We start from the raw sequence: 27,876 nt of genomic DNA on the forward strand, positions 1-27,876 counted from the left end.
TAATTTTTTAAATAATGAATGTCTTAAATTTAATTGATCACCTGGTATATAATATCAAAATATTAATACGTAATAATTTATTACAGTTAAAGCAGCTTCGTCACGGTAGCATTCGTTTTTTGCCCAACTTTACATCGTAATAATAGCCGTGCAATCTAAACGGCTCCCATTCATTTTTTGTTGGTTCCCAAACCGCTCTGGACGAAAAAAGTTTCGCAAATACGTAAATATCTAAACGGGGTATTCGAAAATTCTTTAAAATTCACTTTGCATAGTTATTATACAATTTCAAAAAGCACCAACATAACACATTTTAAATTCATGATGTATGATACCAAGGTTTTTTTATACCATGCCATTTTTTATAATTTATTTCACATATAAAACTAATAAGAACACCAATATATTTTTTTAACCAAATGGAAATGGACGTGTTTTGTAAAACAGGAGCCAAATTGGCTATACTTCGTATAGAATACCCGCCCTGCCGTCCTTTATTATAAATAATAAATTATTACAATATTATATTATGAATGGTTGGATGTTGACGGGCGATTGTAATCTCCACCAGTTTTATTTTCTTATCTGTAATGGGCAGTCTTGAAAAAGATATAGTATAGATACAGGTACTTTTTTCAAAAGTATTTAAAATACGTATCTGAATACTTGGAAAAAAAGTACTACGGATACTTTCAAATAATTTTTTTTTTTTTAAATTTTGTTTTACCTTATAAACCTATATGACCGTATACATAAATCGAATTATTAGTAAACTGAATTCATTTTTTATTTTAGCACTATGTAGTTTTAAATATTAAAAAATATATAAGACCCGCACGATACAAATGATGTATTGATACTTGATGCTTTTAAGTTTTAACCACTACATAGCACACACTCCATAGTTTATAACATTACAATATTGTAACTTGTAATTGCCTAAACTTACGTAGTAAGTATCAAGTATTCACATAATCTATACCGTGGTGTAAATTAATATTAAGGTCTCCACACACTGCAGGAATGCAGAACACATTTCACCGCTCACCGCGGCGGTAAAACCAAGACGATAGAATTTAACGCCACCGCCACCGCTGCAGTGTATGGGGACCTTTACAAAACAATATAATATGAATATTGAATAAAGGAGTTTAATGATCAAAAGTTGAATTTTTTTTGATTATACCTATATATTATGGATACCTTATTAATATATTTATATTGGTACAAACGATTTGTATTTTTCTTTGGTGCTTTAGTGCTTATCATATTATACAGCCAGCTGTTTACTACGTTACTATACTCTGACAACAAGAGAAGATTACAGTCGCCCGACGAACACTCGTCCGATCCCGCGCTAACCTCGACAGCTGTTCGACACCGGTCGAAACCGGCTTCCATGCTCGAAACTTTAATCTTATTTTGTGTGGCCCGAATACTTGACCCCGTACATACCAGGACCCCATGTTCGTCCGACTCCGCGCGTTCCTCGGCATGCTGACTGCCGTTCGGCACGGGTCGAAACCGGCTTGCATGCTCGAAACAGTAATATTCTTTGTGGGCCGGAGTATTATAAACTTGAGTATTATACTCGAAACTGTAATGTTCACTTGCGGGCTGGATATCAGGACCCCATGTGGACGATGCCGTGGTTCGTGACAACCGCATAGTCGCGCGTCATTCTCGCGGGCGTATGTAATTTGCGCCGAAAACAACTCCCCAAAAAAATTTATATGTATAATTTGCGCCACATCTAAAAATTAATTTTGGTAAATTGCGCCACTTAATGTAGTTTGCCCCACCTAAAACTAAATAAAAGGCATTAAGTAATCTGCGCCATCGTTTACCTACAAAAATTGTAATTTGTGCCACTTTAAAATAACTAAATAATTAAGTTTATTTTAATAAAAAAATCAGTATATTATAATTATAAATAAATGTATATAAGTATACATACTCTATATATATTCAATAAATATATTATTAATATATTTGCGATTAATATCGGACTAACTGTAAATCGAATGATACATTGAAACTGCTGTTCAATATTGTTCGATATTTTGACAATTGATAATTTTTATTAGATCGGACGTAATCGATCTCGTCTCTACTTATTATTAGTAGAACACAACAATATTATGTCCAGCACGCATAGGTATTATCGTATTTCTGATGCGATATCAGTAAATTTATCTGCTGGTAAATTCCAACAATTTAAGATGAAAGTGTGGCGCAGAATACGTATTCCATTTCGTTTTCTGTCGTGGCGCAAATAACCAAAATGAATTTATAGATGTGGCGCAAATTACTACGTGCTTAAATGTACCCATTGGTGGCGCAAATTACAAACATTAAATTGCCGCAAATACCATATCCCGATTAGTCTTATACTTTAATACAAATGTAATATATGATTTACGTGTTGGTAGTTACCATGCGGTCACCGATTTCTTCAGCTATTGCTAAGTAATAGTTAGGTACTAGTGTACTACCAATTTAAAGGTTAGATATGAGTGGAGTTGAGTAACTATATTTTACTACCTAATAGTAATAAGACGTATTTTATTACTTTATTAAGTAAATATATAATAATTAGGATAGACGTCAAGGATACATATTTCCGGACAACCGGGAAATATTTGTTAGGGCCTCATATTTGTACAATTTAGTACCGGCGCTGAAGTCAGGGGTGGCTCAACATACAATACAGACGAGGGTCTACAGGAAAAATCCGATTTCCCGGTGGGCTTATCCTGCTAAGACCGGATATACTAAATTTAATCGTAAACGATTCCTAACCTAACTACCGTTGTGGCGTCGTGTTGAGTGAATCACCTATGCGTAGACGCATTTAATAAATGATTAACGTACCTTTCAACATATATATTCGAGTATATGTATTAAACTGGCACGGCGCTAATTATTTTGAAAAAACGATATTGTCTTCTACAATTTCAACAAACTATATTTTGTCATTTGTAAAAAAAGAATACTCATTTAAATAGTTTATTATTGAATTAAGTAAATACTAAGAACTAATAATTATTGAATGTAAAGAGGTTAGGTTAGGTTACAAAATACCAAGGCTGGGCATTAACGAGTATAAAGTTAAAGTTAAGTTAAAAAGTTAATATTATTTTAACTTTTTAACTTAACTAGTTACTTTTGGCTTTTCATTAACTTGACTAGTTAACTGTTAACTTACTAAATTTCTTTCTTAATTAACGTGAAATTAACGAGTTAATTTTTCATTTTAAGAAGTAAATTAAGTTAATTTATTTTGTTTTTGATTTTATAATATTTCACTATTTCAGTCTATTTCGTTTTCATGTCAAAAAATATGCATCGTAAATTGTTTAAAGTTAAACATTTATATCATTCGAATCTAACTTATATGGAAATACTATATGAAGTATTAACACTATATCCTAAAATTTAGTTTTGGATTAGAAAAAAATTATGTACGCTAGCGTTGTATAAAAAAATTAACTTTTTTTTTAACTTAATAAAAAATTAACAAAAAGTGTGGATTAACTTTTAACTTAACTGAGTTAACCTATAGTTAAATTAACTTTTAACTTTTAACTTTTTGTTATTGATGCATATTAACTTAACTTAACTGAGTTAAAAAAAAATCATTAACTTGCCCAGCCTTGCAAAATACAATCATTTTAATTTATATTTGTGATAAAAAAGTTAAAAGTAGCATAACCATACAGTCATAAAGGTGTATGTCATTAAATTAAAAATTAAATTGTAAAATTTGTAGTCGTTTAAACTTTTAAAGTCTGTGTTAAAATATTTCTTTATTTGCATAAAAAACATTCAGTAATTACCTATTTTCTTTTTCCAATGTTCGATAAGAATTTCTAAATGAAAAATAATTTACAAGTTTTCATGATTTTGACGAATTTTGTGAAATATTTTAAATCAGACACTCATCAAAACGTTTTTCTTCTATAATAATATTAGTTAAAATAATGAATGGATGTATTTAAATTCAATTTTTATATTATTTTTACAAGATTGCGCGTGACGTTGTGTTGGTGCCCGGCTGTTGTGGTTTATTATATTAATAATATGTATAATGTGTATAAAATATAGTAATATTTGTGTACAATTAAAGTCTAACAATACACGCTATAATGGAGTATGCAATTTTGTAACAACTTCAACAATAATATAATATAATGTACACTGTGGACTTGTACTATAAAGTTCAGAGAATTACTAAGTATTCAATAATTTGATGTAGGTACCTATAGGTGCAATTTGGGGGGGGGGTCTAGGAGGCTTAGCCCCTCCTAGTTTTATTTAAGCCCCCCTAAGTTTCTGAATATATTCATTATTAAATCCACCTAATAAAAAATGTATGCGAGTCTGTATTGATTTTATAAGTTTAGTCTCCCCAAATCAACTGTCCAAATTGCGCCTATGTAGGTACCTAATCATAATAGTTAATTCTATCATACCTACCTCCGTTTATATTTTTAAGCGCAATTTTTTTTCTGTGGATTCCTGCACTACAGCAGATATTAATATTACATATAAGCATTTTACTTTATTTTATTTATTTTTTAGCATTTTAGATTCTGAGCGAAGCGATGATACATGATTTTACAATGATGTGTGTTTTTTTAATTTTTTATTTTTTGTGTCTGTCAAAACCTTTTAAGAAAAAATGTATAACACATTGTTTTTAAAAAATTGGTATCTGGTAATGAGATTACCAGCATACAGTGACATATAGATACAATGACCCGGGAATCAACTAGGTAATACATAAAGTAGATCTCTGGGATCAACTCACTAACTGCGAACAAAATATATATTATATAACATTAATCAAAACATAAGGCAAAACGTAATTTATAGAATATCATAACACGTAATATTTTAAAATCCGTTTATTTAGAAGGTATATTGGTTAATAAAGAAGGTATATAAGGTTTATTTTTTTTTTTGAATTACATAAACCTTAAATTTAATATACCTTATATTTGTTAAAGGTAATACCTATAAGTACAATTGAAAAGTAGGTATTATCATTTCTACCATCAGTATTTTTTGATAACTTGGAAATGTTATTAGTGTACTAAATTTTACATTGTTATTATAATTATTATAATAAATAAAAAATAGCTATAGTTAATTCTCTTTTATTATTTCCTTAAAATATTGTTTTTTTTTTTAAATACAAGTGTACAAGCATAGTACATATTATAATTTATATTGGTAAGTGTGATTATTTTTTAGGTTCATCAATATCTTGTAGGAGAGTCAAACATATTGGAAGCATTTCTAACTGCCAATTTCAGAGGAGAATCAAAACTGAAATATCACTGTGTAAGTAACGATATGTTATTTTATTTTCAAAATTAATTGATTCCAACATAGTTATAATATAATATAATATTTTTGTTTTTATATGATCAAAATAACATTAGTGAATACAATACCGGTTAGAAAGCTTTCCAATGAGCAAAATAATAAGCAACAATTCAATGAACAAATTAATTTAGAATCATTAAACAATGAACCAGAAGAGCCAATGTTCCCTCTAATAGCACATCAAATTCCAAACCATATAAGTAATAATGTAAGTAAGTAATTTATATTCATTTTTCCTATTAAACATTTATACATTTAATGTTTTTAGGACGCTTCAAACAATATTCAATCCATGTTAAATGAAGAATCATTAGTAGTTGCTAAAGATTTTGAAGTCTCAAATCAAGATATAGTAAAACGTTTTCGTAAGTGGATTGTAGACTTCAATATATCACACAGATGTGCCAATGAAATGTTATCCATTTTATGTAGTACGGGCTTAAAACTTCCAAAAGATGTTAGCCAACATATAGCTAATCATTTGATTGTTGAAATTGAAAATGGTTCATATCTAGATTTAGGTATTGTTAACGTGATTAAACCACATTTAATTAAACAAATAAAATGTATTCCTCATAATATAACAATTAAGTTGAGCTTCAATATTGACGGTTTACCACTTGCAAAAAGTTCAAAACTCAGTTTTGGCCAATTTTATTGTCATTTGTAAATTTACCTTATTTTGTAAATAAAATATTTCCAGTAGATATTTACCATAGTTTTAAACGCAAACCGGGTAATGTTAATGAATATTTTAGACCATTTTTAAACGAGATTCAAAATCTTATAACTCATGGAATTAAAACTGAAAATAAAATAATACATTTTGAAATTATTCACATTGTAGCAGACGCCCCTGCAAAAGCATTTTTATTAAAAGTTAAAAATCATAATGGGTATTTTGGTTGTAACTCCTGTGAAGTAGAAGGTGATTTTATTGACAATAAAGTTTGTTTTTTAAATTTGTGTGCGCCATTGCGTACTAATGATTCATTTCGATCAAAATCGAATATAGAATACCATAAGGATGGATTAAGTCCTCTGATAGAGCTTTCTTTAGACATAACAACCACTGTAGTTCTTGATTATATGCATTGTGTGTGCCAAGGAGTCATGAAACGGCTTCTAGAGTTTTGGGTAAAAGGTAAAAAACCAATGAGAATTTTAGAAGAGAAAAAAGATATAATTTCTCTATCTCTTTTGAATATAAGAAAATTTGTACCATCTGAGTTTGCACGTCTACCAAGGTCATTAGATGATCTTGAGTATTGGAAAGCAACCGAATTTCGTGAATTTCTTTTATACACTGGGGTAATTGTATTAAAATCAAATTTAAAAAAAGATATGTATGAACACTTTTTACTTTTATTAGTGTCCATTCGAATACTATGCTCAAATGACTTATGTCAAAAATATAATTATTTAGCTTTAACACTTTTAAAAAAATTTGTTCAAAACTATTCATTAATTTACGGCCCTCAGTTTATCAGTTACAACGTCCACAGTTTGATACACCTACCATTTTTTGCTAACTTACATGGACCTTTAGATAATTTTAGTGCGTTTAAATATGAAAATTACCTACAATTTCTTAAAAAATCTATGAAATGTTGTAAATACCCACTTTCCGAAATAAAAATAAAATTATTGCATCTGAAGGAGAAGAGCTGTTAACTATTTCTACTGATGATAATATAATATTAAAGTCATTTAAAATTAATGAAAAAATTTCAAATTTTAGTTTTATTCACTATAATCAAATAAATCTCATATCTAATAATTTTATTTTGAGCTGTAGAATCCTAAAGATCAATGTATCATTTAAAAAAATAATGATATTGTTTTTATTAAAAGTATTTATAAAATTAATTCAAAAATTGATAATGTTATAAAACTTTCAGTCATTAAAATACTAACAGTAGAAGATTTATTTTCAGAACCAATACCTAGTATGAATATTGGAATTTATTTAGTAAATAGTAATCATGTGTCAAACCCTTTTCAAATCCTTTTAAGAGATGTGAAATTCAAATGTTTTTTTTCTCAGCTCCTTCATAACCGAGCTGTTATTATTTTCATTATGTCACAGTGTCTGATATATAAATGTTAAATTTATAGTTCTATTACATTTTACATGTTTTAGAATATATTTATACAACATTTATTGTATGTTTCATATTAGTTAGTTAAAAAAGAAATATTTGTATACAATAATTCTGTATTATAATGTATTTATATGTGTTAATTTTTGTATGTCTTACAATTTTGTTTTAATTATATTTAATATTTAATTGTAATTATGTATTATGTATTTTTGATTTATGCAAATAAATATGTATCATATATGACAATTATTTACTTATTTTGCTTAAACTTTATTTTTTAGAATATTATATTTTTGTTATGTGAACTATGGTAATATTGTAGAGCCACTAAAATATCCCCAACTATAGTAAAAAGAAATTAAATCAGTTTCAGCACTATCACTCAGCGGCGTATGTATATAAAAAATTTATTTTAAAGGGCAATAACTAATGAGTTAAATTCTTTTAAAATTTACTTTATTTAAATAATTTTTAAGTTTTACCGAATTTTTTTTTGGGTGGGGGCGGGTGAGGGGGGTCTCAGTCCGGATAGTGTTGGAGTTACTAACATTAATGTAATGTTGAATGTGGTTATTTTAGGAATGTTTTTTATTAACTCTATTGAAATGTTTCAGAAAAATATTTTGGAACATACCTATATAACAGTTAGGTATTGTATACAATTTAGTCACAAGAAACACGGCATAAAGCGTTTCTGCCATGTTTTAGTAACTGCTATGGAAGTTCCACAAGAACGTTCCAGAGTTCCTAATGAATGTTTTTTTATATAACAGTAACATAACATTTGCACGGTGGGTTTTTATATTTAATTATCATTAATTAATAAACATGAATTAATTAATTAACTAATCATTAGTTGATTAGTTGAAACTTTTTACATCATAATATATGTAACGCTTTTTAATAAATATTTTTAATATTGATTATAAGTTTATAATTAATAAATTTTTTTACTATTATTTTTTTATATTCTGAGCGAAGCGATAATTGTATTGATTTTACAATGATGTATGTTTTTTTTCTATTTTTTTTTTGTGTCTATTATCACCTTTTAGGACAGTAAAATAGATTTTAAATAAGATAAATTAGATTTTCTTCAACAGTACATTGTTACTATCTTTTTTTATAGGAAAATTAATTTAGTTGGTACTTTGGGGGGTCAAAAGTAAAAATTAGTAGTTTTCTAAAGCGCTATGAAAAACATAAGAAAAATTAAGGAAAAACGGGAATTTTTACGCAAAATCTGCAAATGACCGTAGACACATTTTATTTTGCCTGAATGTTAGTATTAGCATTCTCTATACATCACAACATTTTCAAAATATTTTGACTTATTTTGAGCTGTTTACTGACATTTTAAGTTTCCAATATTTTTAGTTTTTTATTCTATAGATATCAATAACATTTTATTTGTTGGATAAAAAAAGCTTGAAAATGTAATAGAAGGCTCCTAATATATTGTTTCAAAGACAGATGAAAAATATTAAAAATTCATGATCACAATTTTTTTTATAAGCACTTAAAGTTTAAGTATTGACAAAATATGTAAAATTCACGAAAATGTGCAAATTATTTTGAGTTAGAAATGCATAAAATTTTTCAATTTAAATCTAAGGTTTAAAAATGTAATACAAAATTCTTCATAAGTTTATCTACCTTTATCAAAAAAAAATGTCTACAAGCAAATCAAATACAATTTATATGACCGTTTGAAGTTCATATTTTTACAAAACAGTGTTTTCACTCGATTTCTCATGTAGCAATTGTGTTATTTTGTTGTAATTAAAACACTAAGAACTATAGATACATGCAAATTTTACTGATGAATGTTTATAAATTAATTTTCTATAGACCATAAAATTTTGAAAATATTTTGACCTTTTTTGAGCAGTTTATAGAACATTGTCAGTTTTTAAATTTTTTAGTTTTTTTTCCATAATTGTCAATAAAATTGTATTTGTTGGGTAAAAATGCGTGAACATTTTTTACAAGGCTCATGATATATTGCTATAATAGCAGTTGAAAAACATTACAAATGCATAGGCACAATTTTATTTTATAACCATTTAATGTTCATATTTTGACAACATTTATCAAATTTAAAATTTAATAATTATTTTGTACTTAAAAATTTATAAAATGTTCAACTTTTATAGCTAAGGATTGAAAATTTAAAAGAAGGCTCTACGTAAATAGGTTATATATTATAAATTACTTTATTCACAATAATATCATCATATATACTTGGTAATATCACAGGCCGACTGACTGTTTTCGCTCAGAATCGTTTTTCTTATACAATGATATTATATCATTGAATTCAAATTTAACACCATCTATAACAGTGACCCACTTGTCGGAAACGGTGTTTCTACATACAATACTTAGTGAGATACAGAAAATGAAAAGGTTCTATGTCATGAAAAATTACTGAATCGTGATTATAGTTCTGGTTCGATAGAAACCGACGTATCAACGATGATGTTATAATGTGATATTACTTATTAAAGTTATAGTATTAGCGGGGATATTCATTATAATGTAGTCTCAATCTGCAATATAATTAAAATAGTAAAATTGGATAGGTGCATTAAGCAACTTAATTATTTATTCGCTCAAATTTGTAATAATTATTTTCAATTAAACATTAAAATAATGTAAAAACCAATTTTATTATAAATATTGATGTCGCATGTTTTGGTAACTTTGATAAAAAGTAAAATTATTATTGTATCGAATTACAAAATAAGAAAAAAGTTCTATGTATATAATATCATTTAGTTGGAAGAATGAAAAAATACTATACACAGAACCTTTTTATTCTTATACATTTTTTTCCAGGTTTTTTGGGTTTTATAATATGTGTCTAATACTTAGTATTTACAATGTATGTGACAATAATTGTATTTATTAATTCATTAAAGTTATGGATATATTCATAAGATAACCTGAAAAAAAGATATAGGGTATTAAAGTTAAGAATCGCTATGCTGAACAATTGGATATTGTGACATAGATCCTTTTCATTCTCAGCCCGCGAGTTTACAAATTCATGGGTTCGATGCAGCTACAAGTTCGCTATATAAATTACATATATACCATACCCGGCTTTGTAAAACCTGTCGTGTATTTCTGAATTCCAACGATTTTCTCAAAATTCAGTTTCTCATTGTCCCACACCCTTGACAACATTTACGAAGGAATACACTGGTAAGTGGTAACTGCCTCGCTCGAAACCCAAGGTCAAATTCCATTATTCTATACACTGTAGGCACAACACAACAAACACACGCAACCATATTATGATTTAGAAACTCGAAAACACAAACCATTGTATTTCCAGTGCAACGGTTCGGTAGAGTATAATATAATAATATGTTTTTTTTCAGATCGGCGGTGAATGCAACAACCCGAAATTAGATACTTACTCTTCATTGGAAAAAATTTAAAACATTAAATCTGAATTCTTATAGTTAATTTTACGTAACATATAGGTAATATATTATTATAGTAATAAAAAAAAAAAGTAATAATAACAAAATTACAAAATATTAAAAAAAATTCAACTATGAAAATTACACAATAATTTAACATGGGGACAATAGAAACTTCTTATTCGTTGTGATTATTTTCAATCAACACATATATTTATAGACAATAATATTAAAATTAATATACAACAGTAGGTTCGTTTTTTTATTTAGGATTATGACGAAATTAATAGTAATAAAACTAAATACTTATTTATAGGGCTGTGAATTTGAAGCAAAGTGCAATTTTTTTGGTGATTGTGAAACATAGCACTGTAAGTACATAATTTGAATTATGCAACTACAAATCCATTATGAAACTTTTATTTTCATTTTTTTGCAATTTTATTTTATATTTTCCTTTTAGTTCATTTTCCGGTATTTTTAATCAAATTCCGTGAATTGACATTTTTTTTGTCCAATGCAATAGTAAAGACTAAAGCTGAATAAGGTACCCGCAAATAAATATATTTAAGATAGATTTATTATGTTAACAAAATAAACACATAAAAAAAAATATTATTTTTTTGTTTCAGGTGTTTAATAATTCAAATTTAATTAATATTTTTATTATTTTTTTTTTGTTTAATAAACCCAATTTTATGCATGTAAATTGTAATGTACTTATGTATAATATCCTGTAATATCATAAATATATAAATTAAATTAAAAACCATTTAAGTTTTTGGCATTTTATAATGCATTTTTTGCATTTTTTGACATTTTTATAGATTAAAGTTTTTATGGTTTCTTACAGCAATAAAAAATATTCATAATAACTAACTTAACTATTTTTTAAACTTGTATGTTCATATTTTCAAAAAAATTACTTAAAACCGCAAAAAATTTGTAAATAGTGAATAATCTAAAAATTAACTTCAAACGCTCATTAACAATTAATGGGACTTTTCGGTAAACTTTTTTTTAAAAACTTATGTGGAATCTTGTATTAACTTTTTAAATCTTAGATAAAATGAATTTCCAACTAAAAAATTATTTGCAAATTATCGTGATAGACCATGAAATAATAGAAAACGAAAGAATAAAAAGGTAAATGGAGGCAGTAAAAAAGAAAAAAAAACAGAAAAATCTAATAAATATATATTATGATAAACCGTCATGCATTTGTATGTCTATTTGTTTGTACGGTTGGTATGTGGGTAGAAGAGTTATCAGGATATGCAGGGAGGGGAGGGGTGATGGTGCAGTTCCACCAATAAGATTGTCGTTCGTCCGATGCTCCCGTGATGATAACTATTCCCTTGACCACCGATGTCAGTCTACCGGCGACCGTAGTTCGGCGTGACACCGCTAACACCAGGCAGAAGTCCGAAATATCAAATAAAAAGGCACCCAAAGTGAGTGGTTAAATTATCTCAACCATTGGATAAGGAACATTGGCGCATAACAATACAAAAAACACTAGTTCAATCGCACTATAGATGTCAAAAGGATAAGGACCGGTTAATTATTCAAAATAAACAATTTATCGAAGAGTAAGTACCTAACGATTATTTACAAAAAAATAACTGAAATCAATAGGTTTTTAAAAAATAAGTTATAACGACACTTGTCAGTCGTCAGGTTGAAAGATCTGCACTTATAACATTAGTGTTTCAAATTTATTCTTTTCCATAATATGTTTACTAAAACGCGCTCGTGCAAATATTGTGAGATAATGGTTGATAAATAGTGAGCTACCGGAATTAAAATTAATCTTTGTACGAAGCACCAGAAGGGTTGGCGGTATTTTCGATATTTTATAATACCTGTATATCATGAATCGGTAATTACCGTTGATACCGAAAATACCGTTTACCAAAAATTATTATTTGTATTTCTATACTATTATACTGTTATAATACGAGTCTGCTGCACAAAATTGTACTGGTTGGACCTCTCTTTCCCACAACAATTTGACCAATAACGTTGTCTCGTCTCAACACAAAGTGTATGTGTACGACTTACCAGTGCAGCCAACTGTGTTTTCAATTGCTTACATTTTATCACGCAAAGGAAGGTCGGGCCGCTAGAATAAGTACAATGTGTATATATGTGTATCGTACGACGTCACTACGTCAGTCTAATAATCACGAACTATATGTAGTAGCTTGTGCAAATTATATTATAGTTATTGGTTTTTTGTAAGCTCCTTGATATCGTTCGTAGGTACATAATGCGTTTCTATATAGAAGTTGAAAAAAATTAATCTTTAGCACGGGCAACACCGGGGGGACAACTAGTCATCAATCTGACACAATATGATAGGTAAAAAGGCGCTGTGATTAGCTACGTCGTGTGCCGTGTCGTGCGAGGGCTTGGTTATTATATGCGTTTACGACTGGTAACCGATATAGTTTACAATTAGAGCAGTAGTCAATTCTTGGTGTACTCGGTTGCATCTTGGTTAGGTATTACATAAGATACCAAAAAAGTAAATACAAACACAATACGATTTGATCGACACGGCACGACACGACACACGACGCAGCTGTGGATCTGGCTTTAATATTAAAAATGTACAGAGTTCTGGTTTTTGCCGATATAACCATATAATATACCATATAACCGGTAATACTGTAGATACCGATATAGTGAATATATACTAAAAACCGATATAAAAATATTCGTAATACTGCCAGCACACACGCACGCCACTATAAGGCACCTAACTAGTTATTACTTTACATCAAAAATAAGTATATTATTTTGATATGTCCAGGTTCTAAAAGTTTTCATCTAGTGCCGAGATTGACTATACGTAAGCTAATTCGTGGAATATGAACATAATTCATTATAATAGTTAATATTTTTAACAAATTATACCAGCTGACATTTTGGTGCTTAATTTATGAAAGTAATTGTTTAAACATACTTTAATGCAATCAATATTACAAACTCTAAAAATTGTTGAATTAATAAAGTTACAGTTATATTTGATATTTATTTGTTTTGTAATATGATTACAGTTGATAAAAATGGTCAGAAAGAGTACTTCGATAGTTATAATACGATTGTTGATTTGTACGGTGATATTCATACCACCATGTTGCAAAGGCAGTTGGTTCCCGAATATCTATCCGGAGAAATTAGACGAAGAAATCCAAAAAGCTATTGAAAAAATTGAAAGCCGGTATCGTTCAGAGGATAGCATATTATCGAACGGTAGTCGCTTGACATTTGGAAGCCTGGCTCATGGACAACTGATCGGTTCTATGCCTTCCAAAAGCGGACAGTCAGCATCTCGAACTGCTGAAATTTTAATTGAAGCTTCAACACAAATAACGAATAGAAAATGTCGAATGTATATAAGCATATAATAAATATCTCAATGAAAAAAAATATACAAGATTTATTGTAATTACATGCATAAATTAATCATTTCAGCCACGGCTATTTTGATCAGAGACAATGTAGCATAGATATAGGTTTAGTGAGCCTGACTGAGACAATATTGGGTGAGATGTGTATGTCCGAGTATAACAACAGCAATTTGTGCACCGGGAAGAACTTGGATTATCGTAGTGCTGACGGATCTTGTAACAACCTGGAACGTAATTATTTGGGGAAGGCAAACACGGCTTATAAACGTTTGCTATTTCCAGAGTACACAGATGGTAATATTTCTTAAACTTTATGTGACGCAAATCACCCGAAACCTAAATGTATATATTTATTTCTTTTTAAAACATTATGATATTCATAGCACTCTTCTAATTAGCACGTAATTTCTGATAAATATATAAGTTATGTATTTTAATTTAAATTCTTGCGGATCTAATGCTTTGTTTTCATCAATCGATCATTCAGGTATTTCCGAAATGCCAAATTTTTACGAAAAAAAGCTGCCTGATCCTAGATTAGTGAGTACAAATCTTGTAAAAGACGAGGACTCACCTGACCACACTAAAACTATGATGATGGCGTACTGGACGATGTTCATAGGCCACGATCTATCACACACGGCAGTTTCTACAATGGGTATGCACATTAAACACGCATAACAGTATATAAATTGATTGATTTTAAATAATGCAAGTGTATGTATATTAAACCCAAAGGGACAGACCATAGATTTGTGAGTTGTTGTGATAAGGACAAAAATTTTCAATATGCTATGATGAAACACATTAAGTCCTGCAAGCCCATGTATATACCAGTTGAAGATAGGTTATGTAAATCTGATCCGCTTAATTGCATAAAGTGCATGAACTACGTCCGTTCGCGGCCAGCAATGCGTACTAATTGTACATTTGGACCCATGGAACAAGTAACAGCCATATTAAATAATAAAATATTGAAAAAATTATATTATATATTTATTATAGTAAAAATAATAACACTTATCGAAGCCATTTTAAGGGAAGGGCTCTGATGGTGGCTTATATAGGCCAAGTCTATATAAAAACGTACAAAGAAAATCGCGTATGTTAAATAATTGTACATTTCGTCCGTTTGGATAATTTAATATGTTTGGTTTGTATATGTTGGTGATAATAATTTAAAAAAGCGGGTAAGTGGATGTCGTTCTGCTGTACAGTAGGTTACAAGTTGGTCACTGTATAATGGATTGTATTAAATTTGAATTCAATGATATCATAGAATTGTATACAAAAAACGATTCTGAGCGGAGACGGTTTGTCAGTCTAGATATTTTATATTGTTATTATATTTTATTATAGCCTGTAAGTTGTATTAAAATTATAAACTACAACAAAATAACTAAAATCATAATTTTTATTTTTATTTTTATTGATTTCTACGGTGAACTTGTTGAAATCAAAGATTTCCTTTTGCTAGAAATTTTGTATACAGGCAAATAAAAACACTATTGTAAAACCAACAGATCCCTTGTTCTGCTCAGAATCTAAAAGAAACAAACTACAAAAACTCGTGTACATGGGTGGTGCGAATATTTTCAGCAGTTCAGTCTTTAGCACTGCAGATGCTGCATATTCGCAAAAACTACAGGAATTTATAGAATATTTAATAATTCGTGTCACTATTTAAGACATATTTATGTTTCACAGATGAACCAAGCTACCCATTATTTAGACGCATCGATGATATACGGTACGTCGGAACAACAGACATTGTCGTTGAGACAAATGTCACTCGGCCTACTTTTGGTACAAAAAATACGGAATGACGATCCTATGTCGGATCATATGCCGCTGGAAACCACCGACACGAACGTTTGTCAGAACGGCCCAGGTACATGTAATAAAGCTGGTGACATTCGAGCAAACGCGTATCCACAACTGAATGCCTTGTACACATTGTGGGTAAGGGAACACAACCGTATAGCCCGAGAAGTGTATAAAGAAAATCTCTTCTGGACTGACGAAGAAATTTTCCGGGAGGCCAAGAAAATCGTGACGGCTTTCATACAGCACATAACGTACAACGAATGGCTTCCGGCACTGCTTGGCGTTAACTACACCAAGGAAAACGGTTTGGGACTTGGACAAAGAACCATGTACGACGTGACTGCCGACCCGACCGTTAGCAACAGCTTCGCGACCTCGATACTGCCGTTCGCCAATTCCATGATTGGCGATTCAATTAGGTTCGGACAAACACTGCATATATTATTATAGTCAATATTATAATTGTCGTGTATGCGGAAGGTCATTTCATGGTAACAGTTTTTAAAATAGACGTGAACAACCGTTGTACTTCAAAAATATTCCTATTAAAATTTATGATCAACACCTATATACGTGCACAATAATGTCACTTTCTTTCATCCCTTCAACTTGTTAGCAGTTTTTAATATTTAAACAGTGACTTAATGATTTTACAATGATAATGTGTTTTATTTTGTCAGTCAGATTCCCCACAAATTGTACAAACGATAAAAAAAAATTCCCTGAATGTAAAATTAATTTTTTATGAGCATTTGAATTTAAAATGTTTAGGTTTTTGATTGCGTTTGGATTTTCATCAGTAATTGAACGAATTTTCATCTATCAATTTTTCATATATCGTATGTTCCAGAAGTCCCGTATCACTCCTAGTGTCACCGTGGAAAATCAATATATTTAAATTTAGTTTTTTTTACAGTAATAAATAAGGAAAATTCTGATTGAATACCATAATATTTGATTTTTTTTTTTCGAAATTGGAACGTTGATATTTTTTATGGCTTCCTTATCTAATTATTAGTGAAAGCTTTCAGTTATAAGATTAAAAACTTATTTTTTTAATAACTGATATTTTGTATGTCAAAATTCATAAAATTTTTTTAAAAAAAATGGTTTTTTATTTTATTAATTAAATATTTATTTAAATCTGACAAAACTAATACATACCTAATTAAAGTTTTGATTTTAATAAAAATAATAAAATAACAATAGCTTTGTCTTGTCGTTTATTGAACAGTGAATAGTGAAACTAGTTACCTATTTTTAAGTATTTTAACTATCATGAAGTGAACCTAAAATTACGAATGGTTTATGATTTTATCTTACAGTTATTAATGCAAATTATAATAATAAAATTTACGCATATCTCAGTTTTGTAAATTGTAATTAAAAATATTCACTTAAGTGTGAACTTAAGTTGTGTAAATTAATATTGGCATTTTCAATAAATTTAAAGAAGTTTTAAAAAATAAAATTTACAAAATGGTTATCTTGGGAATTTAAAAAACATGTTTGCCTAAAAAATCGAATATTATGCTATTCAATCAGAATTTCAATACTTATTGTTATTACTGTAAAAACAACTGCATTTAAAAATATTGATTTTCCACGGAGATATTAAGGATGATACGGGACTTCTGAGACATACTGTAAGTATATTGTAATTCAAAACTAATATCCAGATTAGAAATGCCTAAAAGATTTTCTTTTAATACCTAGCTAACATAAAACAATTTAGTTGAGGGTTCCCAACTAGTTTCTGTACCTGTTTCAAAAAAGAAAAGTTCACCGGAAAGTCATGCTATTTATAGTCATGAGATATTATCGACCTTTGTTAATTTGTTTTTATTTATTAAATTTGATTATTTATACAAGTATACCCTGACGCAACTTCCCCGCTCAGTATCGTTTTTGGTATACCATCATTTATCATTGAATATAACACATTCATTACAACGACATGCTTGACAACTACTGTACATCAGAGCTGTTTAACATCTTGTTCAACTTTTTAATTATTTTATTAAAATTAAATGTATACAATATAGTACCGTATTGAACGTATAGGTTTAGATCAGCAGTGGCGTATTTAGGATTTTCTTGAGGGGGGGGGTATAGAAATTAGAAATACATTTTCAAAGAAACCAGTCATGCAAGACTTTTTTTTTTTTGCTAATCCCTAATTTTTAATCACTAATCAAGTATAGGTATTTTAAAAGACAATATTAATTAATGAATAGCATTTTAAGTTTAACATAATAATCTAATGAATAAAAAATATATTAATAGCTTAATATAGATTTATAATAATCAACACAATGAAATAAATTTATAAAATATTTAGTTAATTAATAATTTGTTCTGTAAAAATGTAAAATATCATATAATTATATTGATCATTGATATCTATTATCTACATAGGCTATAACACATAGGCACTTATAGCCATTTATTTGCAGTGATTTTACAAAACAAACTCCAGTCTTCTATTTTTCAGAGACAATTCATCAATGACTTCATCTGGTGTAATCTTTGTTTCTGTATGGCATGCTAATAGAGCCAATCCATTCAGTCTAGTCTATAATAACAATGAAATACACAATTTTATAAATACTTTCAATAATATACCATAATTTAAAATCTGCAAATTTACTTCATTCATACTATTCCTGAGATAAGTTTTAATTCTTTTTAAATTAGAGAATGATCGTTCAGGAGTTGTTGTTGACACTGGAAGCGTACAAAATATTTTTATCAACATGTAAATGTTGGGATAAAATTCTTTATCACAAATTTCTAATGCCTGTAATCCTGAACTAAGAATGATATTATCTGTAATTAGTTTTGTTTTCCACATATTGAATTCGGCTATGCTATTGAATTTATCTACAACGGGTGAATATATGTTCACAAGCTTATTAAATTGTTCTCGGTCATTTATCTCTTGTGGCAATGGCTGGGTTTTAAAAATGCAATCGAACCCTATAACAGTAAATATCAAATAATAAAATACTTTGGCAAATTAGTTATTTATATAGCTATTCAGTATTTGTACTTATATTATAATTTATAATAATATAATGTCAATAGAGATTTTTTTTTGAAAATATAATATAAAATATGTAATAACTAGTTTATACCTTCAAAAATACTTTTATGATTTATAAAACGCTCAGTAAGTTGTGATATAAAGTAATCAATATATGGTAAAAATACTGTTACACAATAGTATTGTTCGGTAGAATGATTTTGTAAATTTGGATTAGCTCTATGTGTTTGTTTAGAAGAAATTCTTTTCTCTAGCATTTCAATTCCAACATCATCTGCCATTTTCTGTAATATATTAATAAATATTTGGGGGTATATTTATGATGTAGGTACATTATAAATATTATTTTAAATATTAAACAGTATATTAAAGTAAAAGATTACTTGATTCTATTACTGAATTCGATGCCTCACTAAAACTTTCTAAAGAATTTGTGGGACATGCAGACTTGTTTACTTCTGTAATTTTTCTTACTGGTGAGTTCACCTAAATATCACAAAAACTTGAATTTACATTTCAAATTTCACAAAAATTAGCACTTACTTCAGTCTCGTTATTTTCATTTTTTCTTCGAATTTTTTTATTGCTTGTGAAAAATGATAACAAGGTATTCTTTTTTGATGTCATTGAAAAAAGTAGGTAAATTATATTGAAAAAAAAGGTGGGCAAGTGGATGTCGCTCTGCTGTACTGTAGGTTACAAGTGGGTCACTGTATAATGGATGGTATTAAATTTGAATTCAATGATATATCATTGTATAAGAAAAACGATTCTGAGTGGAGACGATATGTCAGTCTAGGTATAAGACATATTATACACTTATCTATGGTATTAAAAAAAAAATTGACCTATAATAAATTCCAAATTAATCATATCACAATATCCATTAGGTACATATAACGCGTTATACATCAACAACAAACCGTGATACTATCATCATAATATATCGATGAAAATATTACAAATTAGAAGTTTCAAGTGCCCACGAATAATATTATACAATCACAACAAAATAACTAAAATAGTTATTCTAGGTTTTTATGTAATTTCGTCCAAATTTGAACTTAAAATGACTATACAAATAAACTGTGCTTGTGTATTTTTTAGATTTTTTGGTAACCGAATTATCTATTTACATGGAATCTTGTTTTAAATGTTCAATCCTTAGCTATAAAAACTGAACATTTTATAATTTATTAATTACAATGGTTGATAATTTTCGAGATTTTGATAAATTCTGTCCAAATTTGATCTTTAAATGCTTATAAAAAAAAACTGTGCCTATGTATTTTCAATATTTTTCAACTGCTATTGTAAAAATATATCAGGAGTCTTGTATTAAATTTTTACACTTTTTGGCCCAACAGATAAAACTTTATTGATATTTATAGAAAAAAAAACTAAAAAAATTGAAAACTGAAAATGCCCGTAAACAGCTCAAAAAGTGTCAAAATATTTTCAAAATTGTATGGTGTATAGGAAATGCTAATATAAACATTCAGTGAAATTTTCATGTATCTACAGTTATTCGTTTTTGAATTACAAGAAAATAAGGAAATCGGTACATGAGAAATCGAGTGAATATCTAATGTTGTAAAAATATGAATTTAAAACGCTCATAAAAATTTAATTTGACTTTCTTGTAGAAATTTTTTTTTTGATAAAGTTAGACAAACTTATGAGGAATCTTGTATTAGATTTTAAAATCTTAGATTTAAAAAGAAAATTTTTTATGAATTTCTAACTCAAAATAATTTGCAAATTTTCGTGATTTTTCCGTATTTTTTCAAGATTTGAACTAAAACGTGTATAAAAAAAAACTGTGACTAAGGATTTTTAATTTTTTTCATCTGCCTTTGAAACAATAACCTAGGAGCCTTCTATTAAATTTTCAAGCTTTTTTACCCAACAAATAAAATTTTATTGATATTTATAGAAAAAAAATTTAAAAAAACTGAAAACTGACAATGTCCGTAAACAGTTCAAAAAAAGTCAAATTATTTTCAAAATTGTATTGTGTATAGAAAATGCAAATATAAACAACCAGTGAAAATTTCATGCATCTACGGTCATTTGTTTTAGAGTTACACCAATAACCAAAATCGATTTTGTTAAAAATCGATTTTGCGTAAAAATTCCCGTTTTTCCTTAATTTTTCTTTTGTTTTTCACATCGCTTTTGAAAACTACTGGGAAATTAAAATTTTGACCTCCCCAATGCACCAACGATATTCACTTTCCCATCGAACAAGATACTGAAGTCGAAAATCGAAGCATTATTTCGACTACTTATCGTGTACACAGACACAAAAATAAAAAAATAAAAAAAAAATAAAAAAAAAATAAAAAAAAATAAAAAAAAAAATAAAAAAAAAAACACACATCATTGTAAAATCAATACATTCATCGTTTCACTCAGAATCTAAAATAAAATACAGTATATAAATAAAAGTAAATTTGACCATAAAATATCACTTTCAATCATGAATTAATATAATATTTCTTAAATAGTTGTTTCAATTACTCAATTTATTATCATTTGAGCAATGAAGTATAAACAGAACACCGAATAGTATGCATAGATTAATGATTATCATAACCAATTACTGTGTAATAGAATATTACCTACTAGGTATATTAGATCATATTATCAAAATATCGTACATTTGTTTATGATCTAATAATAGAATACATGACACTGTGATGGATACAAATCAGGGACAAACATTATCATTTGTTCCACTGAGATAAGAGATTGTGTATAATTTTGCCTATATTCACTCATCATTAATTATAATAATATCAGATTTCATACATCGTTAGTTGTGATTTGTGAATTTGTGATTACTGATTACAGGTATTTACAGTTGCGGTTTGCATACTAGTAGGTATATTAAGGTTTATGGGAACAGACTAAAAAAAAAAAGGCCAAGGGGGGATCTATCCCCCGTATCCCCCCCGTAAATACGCCACTGTAGATCAGGACTTGCAAACGGTAAAATAATGTTATGATTATAATATTATATTTGACAAAAAAAAATTTGTAAAAGTATTTATAACGGAAAGCGATAATCTAAAATAATTAAATACAGAAAAATAAAACATAAAGGCAAACAAAATGGCTGCTTACAAGTTGATTACCCGGGACCTGTTTACCTAGACTGATACCGTATTAGTTGATTCCCGGGTCATCAAGAGGTATTACGAGTTGATTCCCTGGTCATTATATATTATTTTAAACATTTATGCAAATATTCAGCCTATTTTAGCCTAACCCTAGAAATACCACGAGGAGGTTGGCTGACAAGTTTCTCATAAATGTTGTTCGTTTTAGTTTTTTCATATTTTAAAAATCATTAATTTACTGTTAAAAAATTATTAGTAAAAATATGTATTAATTTGGTAAAAATGTATAGGTAACACATTGTTTTTAAAAATTGGTATCTGGTAATGAGATTACCAGTATACTGTGGCATATAATGGGAATCAACTCGTACATACCTAATAATGACCCGGGAATCAACTAATACATAAAGTAGGTCTCTGGAATCAACTCACCAACTGCGAACAAAATATATTATATAACATTAATCAAAGCATAAGGCAAAACGTAATTTATAGAATATCATAAAACGTAATATTTTAAAATTAATTTATTTAGTATGTATATTGGTTTCGTAGAAATACTTATGTAATACGTACAGACCATTATAACTGATTATATTATATTCCATATCCGGGCGACCGGGCCATTACCTGCCCTAAGTATTACTTATTGTCAATACATTTAATATGTGGTATTAACACTATTCTAAATAACCATGAACGCAAAACTTGTAGGTATAACGTTTTAATTCTGAATAACAATATAGATACGCAAAACTTTGATCGTTTTAATTGTAAATAAAATAAAACGATTTTTTTTTTCAAATGCGAGCCCTTGTTTAGATAGTTAGGTACTTATGTCGCTTCAATACATAATATTTCATTAATATCTTCAATAGGAATGTGCTTAACAAGATTTTACATACAATTGATTTAAGAAGACAAATATACAATCGTATATTCGTATATAAGAATTAAAGTTTGAAAAAAAAAAATAATAAAGTTGTATTTTGTTATACGTAAGACGCTAATTATAATTTTTATGCATGAATTTGTTTAGTGTCTACAAGTCATCCACTAAGTATCGGGATTATCCAACATATAGATTCGGGCAATATGGTACCTTAAAAGGAACTTACAACAAACCGCTTTTAATGAACGAATCCTTGCATTATATGCTAACAGGACTAACTGTGCAGGCTACGCAAAAAGTTGATATGCTGTTTACAGAATCAGTAATTTTTTGAAACACAATCAATATATAAATTTTGTCGTCTCAGAATTAAAAGGATCTAAATCAATTTTTTTTTAATGGTTTTTTTTGCATATTATTGTTTAATATTTTTTGTTGTATAATACAATCCTGAAATCGTATCGATCCGTTGATTATTCAATGAGATACAGAGAATGAAAAGGTTTAGAACCTGCGTGAATGATAGGTCTTATCTTATAAACGTTCCCCTGAATAATTACAAAAATTACGTTAGAACCTTTTCATTCTGAGACGACGATTAATGATGATAACTTCAAGATTATAGACAATATTACGTATATTAAGTTTTTTTTAAATATTTTTTATAGATTACAAATTACCTATATGTTTTGAACGAAAATGATTATTCGTTTGGCATGGACATTGTGAGTTTGGATATACAGCGAAGCCGCGATCACGGTATTCCAAGCTACACCCAATTTAGAAAATATTGTGGACTAAAAGACATAGAAAATGTACAAGATTTGTCTGAGATCATGGTGGAAGGTGTAAGTTTGAATAAAAACATAAAATTGTTAAATTATAATATAATTATAATGTACTGATTACTTTTTTTCTGCGTGTTGTTTTTAGTCAGCTGATAAATTATTGAAGCTATACAAAACTTGGAACGATATAGATCTATTGGTTGGTGCATTGTTGGAGAAACACGTTGACGACGCAATGGTTGGCCCTACGATGAGGTGTATCATCAGGGAACAATTTGTAAGAACTAGAATTGCAGATAGATATTTTTATGACGTACCAGGAGTATTCACTGATTGTTAGTTACCTAAATTAATTTTAATTAATGAACATAATTTGAACTAACCTATATTTTTAATTTAAGATCAACTGGAGAATATCAAGCGCATGACGCTTGCCAGAGTTTTATGTGGAACCGCACATATCACAATGATGACACCACAAGTCTTTTCAAGTCCGGCGGATTATGGTGAATCTGTTCTGGATTGTTATTCTACATCGACATCAATTCCGACATTAACCTTTAAAGGTTGGTTCGATAATAAAACGCATGACGATTTTTTTGATAAATAAAAATTAATTGTACACATTTGAATATGAAAATGTATTTTAATAATATCGTTCTGATATAAATTCGTTTTTTCATCATTCTCCCTTTTTTTTTGTATGGACAACATAATTTAAGATGTACTGGTTTACAAGATAATGACGTAACCAGTATCATCCACTGACTATATTTCCCCAGTCACCCCCATTACTTCCAGAAAAATCTCTTAAAAAATATTATGATATGATACATTTAATTATAATTTATTAATGTTGAAAAAACATTTATACTAGTTTTTTAAATTATAAGTTATATCCTTTATTTAAATTTATTAATGAATAAACATTAATTATATAACTTTTTTTCGGACTTTTTCGGTATTTATTATGTAATATTTATTTATAAATATTAATTATAAGTTGAATTCAAATATTTGTTAAATTATTATTTTATACTGAGGTTTATTTGAAAACAAATGGATAGTATTCTAACTTTGTTTATAAATACTATTAAATATTATTCAACAAGAGTATTCTACTAAGTTCTTAATTCAATTAGTGAGCAGTATTTAATGTTTATTATATATAAATAGTACGATTGACAAATTATGAATTGTCGGGACAGAATGTTTTAATTATGTACCAATTAAGTTTAATATAAAAATATATATCATGCATAATTGTGAACCTACTAAAAATTAACAAAATTACCTGAACATTACAACAATTATTGCTCTAAAAACGCCCAAACTGATAAACATTCAAAATAGAAGTTTATGTTTTCAATTCTTTGATGTATAAAACGGATATTGTACTTGAAAAGCATTGCCTGGGACTTTCTAAAAAAAGAATGCATTTTGGTGGATCATGTTGGTCTACTGACAAGGTATTCTAAATAGAAAATTTTCTAAATCATCGACAATAATAATATTATAATATTAACAAGAGTATTCAAAATAGAAGCTTATGTTTTCAATTCTTTGCTGTATAAAACGGATATTGTACTTGAAAAGCATTGCCTGCTGGGACATTCTGAAAAATATTGCATTTGGCAATAAAACGTGGGCCTTATGCCCCTATATAGTTATAAGCATTTACGGTTTAGTTGAGCGGAGTGTGGATCATGTTGGTCTACTACCAATAGGTATTCTAAATAGAAAATTTTCTAAATCCTCATCAATAATAATATTATACCAGCAGTGCCGCAACTTGGTACATGTTGGTGTGTGTGTGTGTGTGTGACCTAAAATATAAAGACCCCCCTTCCAAAAAATGTTTCTCATTTATTTAGATATAAGCCGCTTATTAACCTAAAGGTGAATTTAAATTAATAGTTTTGTTAGGTGGGCTGTAGCACCCCAGAACTTTTACCCTAGTTGTGACTTTGCTCATGTACCAATAGGTCATTATATAGTAAATACGTAGGTAGTTAATTACGTAAACTATGTAGTAAATATAATATACACTGTTATACTGCTTACAGAAGAGCATTGAACATATTGTACATATTTTAATACTATCATGAGCATTGTCTGAGTTAATTTTTATCAATTGTTATGATTTAACCACAGGTTGTTGTGGCACTATATACCAGGTAGATTAATTTGTACCAGCCTGGGGGATATAATATGGCACCAGCCCACTATGCAAATTTTCAGTAGCACAGTGGCCCAGTCCACCCATGCCTACTAGAGAGTTTAAAAGTGTACCGATTGGATGTACCGATTTGTTGCTATATTTGGTTGTTTATTAGGTACCTTATATAGGTATCATTATTGATAACATTTACTCAGTATTTAATATAGCCTGTGTACACCCGGTTTTGTAAAGTATTTGAGAAAAAGTACATACATGTATACATCTACTCATATTATCAATTGCCCAACAACTGGGACAACTAGACGGCAGTATTATACTAAATAAATTTTTCTTTAATAATTAATTAAATTTTTAATAAAAAGTATTTGGTAATTCTGAAGGAGATTGAATATTTGTGTTAGACAAATAATTGCCAACAAGAAGTTTATAATCATTATTTGAATCCAAAACATTATTTTCTTCAGAACTAAAAAAATCATCTTCAAAGTCACTATTATGACATTCTGTAGATGTTGTGTTGGAAGTAGTATTATTGATGAGTTATCAATTATGGTTTCCATCATTGTATGTTTGATGTTTTCCTATTCCGTACAATTAAGTTTGAATTTTGAAATCATACAAGCAGCCACTTGACAACTTTGACTCCGTATATCACATGAATCTATAATAGCAGAAATTTTGTTGACATTATATAAGTTTAATTAGGTGTAAATTAAATTAAACTAATTATGATATTAACAATCTCTGTTTGATTCATCTATTTTTTTTTCTTGCATACCGTATCATCTTAAATTAGGTACTTTCCTCTTGGTACATTAAGTGGAGTCAAAATTAAATTAACACTTCTAAATCATTGCACGTAATATTCGTACAGATGTTTATTCTAGTTTTAAACAACTCCATTATTACTAATAATTCCTATTGCATCAAATGCCCACTACTCAGGTTTTGTTTTTTAGGCGAACGACTCAACTGGGTCCACCATATTAAAGTAAAAAGACTACTACTCAACCAAAGACACAGAAACCTCTGCTTTTATTAAATGAAAAAAATCAAATATTAATCTTAGAAACAAATTATTTCTTTACAAAACATTATTAATACCTATTTGGAATTATATATTCTGATATTCAACTATAAGGAAATTTAAAAGTTTTAGTTAAAAATGTTATGATATAGTAATATTGTTTATATTTGTATAATGTGTTATTAAATCAGTGTTAAAAAATGAAAACATATTTTAGAATTCATGTAATTCATGTTCTAAAAATTTTAATGTTTGCTATCTAAATAATTTATCAATTAAATCAGAAAATATATTACCTTTTATTTAATCCTCTTTTGAGAGCAATAACCAATGGTTTACAAAAAAAATATATTTTTCATATCGTTCAACGATTTATGTAATGCATTTATAGTAGAGAGCAAATATCCCAACGATACATTTTTATCACCCTGCAATATGTCCAAAGCTCTAGATATAGGTTTCATGACTTAAATATAAGACAATCTTTAGAATATATTTTAAACACATTAAGAAATAAAAATTAAATTTACATTGCAATATTCTTGCTAGAATGAAACTTCCCGAGGTACTAAAATGATAGGAAGTTGTTAATCATTACACACTTTTTCAATCTTATAAATATTTACAGCAATGCATC

At 28.3% G+C, this 27,876-nt stretch overlaps 1 protein-coding gene across 1 annotated transcript; it reads left to right on the forward strand.

Moving 5' to 3' along the window:
• The first annotated feature begins 12,404 nt into the window (after positions 1-12,404).
• On the forward strand, positions 12,405-24,840 carry LOC132935291 (peroxidase-like). Its single transcript, XM_061001784.1, has 10 exons — positions 12,405-12,525; positions 13,999-14,333; positions 14,417-14,646; positions 14,840-15,010; positions 15,091-15,299; positions 16,060-16,598; positions 23,390-23,564; positions 23,911-24,090; positions 24,176-24,365; positions 24,432-24,840. The coding sequence occupies exons 2-10, from the start codon at positions 14,008-14,010 to the stop codon at positions 24,638-24,640; spliced, it is 2,229 nt and encodes a 742-aa protein (XP_060857767.1). The 5' UTR covers positions 12,405-12,525; positions 13,999-14,007; the 3' UTR covers positions 24,641-24,840.
• Positions 24,841-27,876: the final 3,036 nt, after the last annotated feature.

This window comes from Metopolophium dirhodum, chromosome 1, assembly GCF_019925205.1.
Source record: "Metopolophium dirhodum isolate CAU chromosome 1, ASM1992520v1, whole genome shotgun sequence".
Lineage (NCBI taxonomy): Eukaryota > Metazoa > Arthropoda > Insecta > Hemiptera > Aphididae > Metopolophium > Metopolophium dirhodum.